The 6,232-nt window shown below is 40.8% G+C and overlaps 1 protein-coding gene across 1 annotated transcript; it reads right to left on the bottom strand.

The window, feature by feature from the left end:
* Nucleotides 1–2,304: 2,304 nt before the first annotated feature.
* Nucleotides 2,305–6,041, bottom strand: trmt112 (tRNA methyltransferase subunit 11-2). Its single transcript, XM_017408144.2, has 4 exons — nucleotides 5,831–6,041; nucleotides 4,946–5,047; nucleotides 4,734–4,826; nucleotides 2,305–2,680 (listed from the first exon to the last, which is right to left on the bottom strand). The coding sequence occupies exons 1-4, from the start codon at nucleotides 5,903–5,905 to the stop codon at nucleotides 2,579–2,581; spliced, it is 372 nt and encodes a 123-aa protein (XP_017263633.1). The 5' UTR covers nucleotides 5,906–6,041; the 3' UTR covers nucleotides 2,305–2,578.
* Between the last annotated feature and the right edge of the window lie 191 nt (nucleotides 6,042–6,232).

The following is a 6,232-nucleotide window of genomic DNA, read 5'->3' as shown; positions in this document are numbered from 1 at the left end:
TCCAGAGTCTCAGAGGGAGCAGAGAAGGAGGAGGAGCTTCACCACCGACTTCGGTAAAATAAAAACGTAGACGTCCGTATCTTGTCAGCCTTNGGGAGGGGGAGGGGATGGGGCGGGATGCCATCAGGGTGAAGGGTGTGTGTGATTATGGAGGCAACATCCATGGAGGGGGAGGGGGAGGGGATGGGGCGGGATGCCATCAGGGTGAAGGGTGTGTGTGATTATGGAGGCAACATCCATCCTCCTCTCAGCAGAAGCAGCACACACACACAGAGCTGCACATTTTGCAGTTATTACTCCACAAAAATGCTGCACCGCCTTCCTGCCCCCGCAGGTAAACATCTCCCCGGGCCTGACGTGCCACTTTGCACCATAATCTGTGCCTCGCATCAAGCAGGGACCACAGGATTATTACAGCGGCTGAGGCTTTTAACACTGGAGGCTTTGAGGCGGATGAAAGAAACTATATTTATCTGCTGCTTATTTCTGGTAAATATTCAGACACAGCAAGGTCACAGAGTTTCTGCCTAAAGGTCCACCGAGCCTCTGAGGAGTATTTTTGGTCTCCTGGTAACTGTTAGGAGAAGGAAATCATTTAATTGTTACAACATGGACCCCAGCTGGTTTTACTTCAGATCAAGTCTCTGATATAAAGCAGCGATTTCTCCAAGAGAAACGTTACAATCAGCACTTACTACCATAAACAGATCGAGGGTTGTCACCCTACAACACCCAAAGATTGATTTTTAAGCTCCTAAGCGTAGCTACAAAACTAAGTAATTGGACCATTTTATTTTTGTGCCTCTTCTCCTATAAAAATCCAGTGACATTTACTGAATTAAAGCAAATATAAAGTTGGACTAGAGAACGCCGAGCGCCGAATGGTTGCTGAGGAGGTTGAAACTGAGTCATTAAAGCTAAAAGCAGCAAAACGCTGGTGGCTTTTTCACTTATTTTCTGTCCAGTCGTTGTATTTGAGCATGACAGAATATTGTGCAGTTTCTGTTTTAAACAGGGAGTTAAATGGATGAGTGTGGAGGACAAAAGAACAAAAAATAAATTAAAAAAAGACTATTCACGACCGATAAATAGGAAAGTCTTGACAAAGGTCTAACAAAAGGAATGCCTCTGAATACGGTAAGCTAATGGAGCTAAAAAAAGGAGAAAAAGCAGCTGAAGTCCAAAAGTAAAAGTTGAAAAACCTTCAGAAAACCTCATTTAAAAGATAAGCAAGTCTGTTTCAATGGAAGCAAAACACAGAAACAAAACCTTGACTTGAGACTTTTGCACAGAACTAACTTTTTCAAAGCTTTCTGTATTCTGAAAATGTGACGAGTTGATTGCCCTTTTTATGGAGTCATATTAGACTTTTCCTGTTTCTGTTGATGCCAATTAAACTTTAACTCAGGTTTCCTGCACAGATGAAAGTAGAGCCAATAAATGTCAAAAAGTCTCCTTCTGAAGCATGAACCAAAGCTGAATTATTAATGCAATGGACCTCAGTGATTTCCAGCTAAAGGCTCATCTTGACTTTATTAGCTGACTCCAGAGCAGCCCGGCCCTTCTTTATCTTTAGCTTTTCCAGCTTTTAGCAGAGCTCCTTTCTTTTCTGTCTGTTCCTCTTCAGGCTCATTGTTAATTACAGCTCAGCACTTGTGGAGGACTATTAATCTGCCAGGGGTGGCTTTTATTGCCGCTCTGCTGCCATCACATTATACCGTTATTATAGCTGCGGGTGCAGGCCTGTAATTGCTGTAAGTAGAAGGGAAAGGTAGGAGAGACTCAGGCAGCCTCGAGGCTTCTGGTCAGACCAACCCTTCCTTTCATCGTCTGTCCTGGCAGAGTTTCTAAAAATGATAATGCTGCCTGTGAACAAACAGCCTCCTGTTCAGACCTGACTGCTGCCGCCGCCGTTTCGACTCGGCCGGACAGAAACGACAAGGGAGGCGCTTCGTTCACCGACGCGGGCCTCGCCTCCGTCTGTCAGCGACTTCACGGGGATCAGAAAAATTGTGGGGCATCTCAGCCGATCCCTCCAAGGTGGGGTGTGTGTGAGCTGTAATGTGTGGCTTTAAGGAGAGCGAGAGGAAAAAAAAACAAAAAGAGACTTCCTCTAAAACAACTTGCAGCCCGCCCGCCTGCTTTTTTTTTTTTTTTGCCTCTTTTTCCTCAAAGCCAAATATAGACGAGCCACTGCCACGTCATCTAACCCTGAGAGAGGGTGAGATGGGGTTCAGAGCAGGGATTTCAGCACGCCTGTAACAGAACTCAATCCATTTTCTTCACAAAAACCTGATGACTCCGTTTGTCAGGAAAGATTGGACAGTTTTAATGAGCAAGAAAAAAAGTTCAGTTACAAAAATAAATACAGATAAAACCACTGCTGCTTACTCCTGGGGGACATTTCCATTTGTTATTCTTCAAATCTTGTCCAGCCGCTGGCAACGTGAGCCACTTAAAAAGCAACAACAATATTTAAGCAGGTATTGTGGCCTAATATTTTATGGCAACAACTTAAATCAGAGTCCAGCCCCTCTTGAACACAACAGTCTTGTCCGGGTGACAGTTCGAGACGTCTCTACACCTCGTCTTCGTTCAGCAGCATGTTGGGGATTCCTCTGGAAATCGGAAACTCCCGTCCTGATTCAGGACACTGCAGACATCCCTCTAACACCTCCACCTGCAAAAACACGGACAGAGAAGTGCAATTTCAGCAGACACAACTGCATAAACATATTCAGGAGAGCGTTCCTCACAAGTTAGCTCCATATTTTACTTATCTTTCCAGTTCTGCGGCACAAAGAAACATCTCACCTGAGCTGCCTGAGCTCCAAACATAAATGAGGCAGAATAAAATAGTCGTGAAGGAGGAAAGGGTTGTATTTAGATATAAGCTGGAATGCGATCCTTGAAAACTGATTATATAAAAACTATGCATGTCAGACATTTTTTCCCTCCAGGGTTACAGCTTTTGAGGAGGGAGAGACATGCCGACACCAACACTTTAAGAAATCATGGTGTTCAGGTGTCTATCTATCTAATCTGTCTCTTTATTTATTTAACATGCATGTCCACAGGTATGTAGGGGTGTAATGGTCTGTTAGGTACAACAAGAAACAAGTTTTTTTTCCCCCAGACACACTCTTGTTCGTGGGGAGGCTCTAAGGATTTGTCAACAGATAAAATTACTATAAAAAGTTATGCTTTACTGTCATGTTTTAAAACAGTAAAATATATATTGTTGGTCCTAACTACATCGAGACACTAACCAGAGAGGACTAGAAGCCAGAAGTTAAGCCCACCGTGGACAAGCGCCCCCTACTGGACTGTCTGCAGTTTGAAGTCTCGTCCCACCATGTAAACAAACGGAACATTTGCCTCGCTTTAAAATAAAAATACACTTCAGATGGAGTTTTTTTGCTGATTTTTGTAGATTTGTGTAGCTCCTACCTTGCTACTGCATGTTCAAATATGCATCTTTTAAGTACGTTTAGTTTTAATTAGTTATTTGAGGCTTTAAGAGTCTCATGTTACTCTTTGATTGACAGCCTATTAGACAGTTGGGTGGGTATGTAGGCGGGGCTTTGCTATGGAGGGTACAGCCCCTCATCCTGAGTGCGCAACCTCTGGCTCCAAAAATACATGGTGGCACCCAAAAAATAAAAAAAAAAGGAGACATTTTGGCTTCAATTTTGTCAAACGGGAGGAAGAGCAGAACCTTCGTCAATCTTTAATAACGCTGATGACTAACTACTCAAACCATTACTTCAAAAATGACCAGACTATCCCTTTAAAGGTGCATTCTTAGACCTGAGAAGTATTGGTTTGGGTCAATCTGAGGCCTGACAGATTATTTTTTAAATTATTTTTAACACTTTGTTTCACTTCACAATCAGACAGACCTTTACGTCCTGCAGCAGGACAAACAAAACAGCAGATAGAACCACATTCAAAACCTTACTTTTAGGTGAAAAACACAAATCTAAACATATTGTTAAGTTTCCAAGTACACTTCAATTAAGTTTAGTGTCTCTTTCAGTCATTTTCCTTCCTGCCATCAAGGCCGGTCCAATAAGACTTTAACAGAAGAGTTTGAAACCACACTGTGGACAACAAAAGCCTTTACAACTTTTTTTTGCAACTTGGGAGCAATTCTCTGCAGTCAAAACCTCAAGGAAAGTCTTTCCAGCTGACAACATCATATCAAGGACAATAGTTTGTCTGGGTAAAGTTTGTTAGTGGATAAAGCTTATATTAAGTAAGAAAATCACACATAAAACTGCACATTTCTCAGCCAGCTGGACGTGCTGAAGTCATGGAATTCATTAAAGGAAAAAAAAATATATCAGAAATCTGCTGCCAGTAAAATAAAACATGTCATTTCGTCCAAACTGTGATTCTTATTTCCTATAATGTGATTTAAGAAACAGTAAGACTCACACAACTCTTATTAAGAGCAGACCCTTTAGCTTTCTGCCAAGACTAAAGGAAAAAAAGAAACAAGTTCAGAACAACGGCAATGTGTTTACTTGTAGGCTATGAACTGTTAAATCTGTAAAAAAAAATTAACAACAAATGATTTTTTTAAATGGGAAAGATAAATATTTTATTTATGCTAACAAATGGAAAGTAATTGAATTAGTTTTTGATGCATTTTTATCCCAGAAAAACCCACCCATACACACAGGAACAGATACTGCAGCTGCAAACAGACAGATCTGTGGGATCTTTACCTCCAACAGAACTCTGTGAACTTTCTTCAGGAAGTCTTCGTTTTTCTCGTAGTCCGGCACCAGATCACCTGGTAGGTCTTGTCGATGACCCAACTATGAAAAAGAAAAAAGAAGCCCCGTCATTCATGATTATTCTGCGTGCAACATTTAAGCTCCTGCGTGGGTTCAGTAGTTTTTTTTCCCCCTGTTCATGTGCTTTGTCTCTGACTCGCCTGATCTGCGGCCTGGACCAGAGCGCTCCACTCCAGTTTGGGGATCATCCGGCTGACAAACTGAGGGTTGAAGTCCACCTCATTCACCTTAACCTCAGTGGCCTGAACAAAAAACACGAGGAGGAAACAACACAACCCGTTAAAGTGGAGGTTCAGGATTTTTGTGCGATTTATTCAGAATCCATCATCAAAAGTAACAGTCCTGTTTGGCTTTAGGGGAAAGCTGGAAATAACTTCTTCTGACATAAACTCAAGCAGCTTTAAGGTTTGTTTTGACTTGTTTCATATACATCTCGCCACATAATCTGATGTTAGACTGAAAGTACAGAAAATGTGTCAAACATTCAGATGAACACCTGGCATGTGTGGTTAAAATGTTCAGGTAAAGTTAAATAAACGTTAATCGGTTCTCAGATTTAACGGGAGCAAATTGAGAAGAGAATTACCTCAGAATACAAAGAGACATAAACCGACTGTCACCGAAAAACTTCAAGTTTTGATTTGATCTAAAAACTAAAATGGAAATGACAACACAGATGAGAAGAACTGTTTACATCACATCCACTGGTATCAGACCAAAAAGCTGCTGCATCATATGTTACATCCTTAATAAAAACAATAATAAAAGCCCAGTTTAAGATTGTATATTGTAAAAACGTTTTTAAAAAGCTTTGTTCAATTATGTCATTTCATTTACAATTTCGGTCTACTTATAGATAAAGACCACAAATTAAATAAAACGTGATGACAGAACACTGCAATAAATTAGACCGAACGGGTTTTCCTAAAAATAACGTTAATGTAGAATTTAATTTAAGAAGCTCTGGGAATCAGACGACATTAAACGTGTGTTCGCATTAGCCTCGCTGCTAGTCGGGGAGTTACCTTAATGAGCAGCGGGTATCCTTTGGTGACCCCCTTTACGTGAGACGTCAACATGTTGTGCGTGAGCAGCTTCATGTTTTAGACAACTGCAAAAATGTTTGATAAAAAAATACAAGATAAACAGTTATTTTCTCAACTACGTGTTAATCACGCCGCGGCGTTTACATGCGCACCGGAAGTCCTGTTGATGCACCGCCTAAAACATTCCTGACAGAATCCTACTCCGCTAATATTGGTTCCTGAATTCCACTGCTTTAAAAAAAATAAATTCTATTTCTTTACATTGTAGTACCATCTGTAAAACATGACAAGCATTATATTTCTTAATAATTTCTCATTTGTATTGAGAGTAAGTAACAGATTATAAATAAAACCTTAAATCTGCAAATGTAACAATAGTTT

This window comes from Kryptolebias marmoratus, linkage group LG9 (genome assembly GCF_001649575.2).
Source record: "Kryptolebias marmoratus isolate JLee-2015 linkage group LG9, ASM164957v2, whole genome shotgun sequence".
In the NCBI taxonomy this organism is placed as follows: Eukaryota; Metazoa; Chordata; class Actinopteri; order Cyprinodontiformes; family Rivulidae; genus Kryptolebias; species Kryptolebias marmoratus.
The sequence above is the reverse complement of the archived record's forward strand: the minus strand, read 5'-3'. Positions and strand labels throughout refer to the sequence as shown.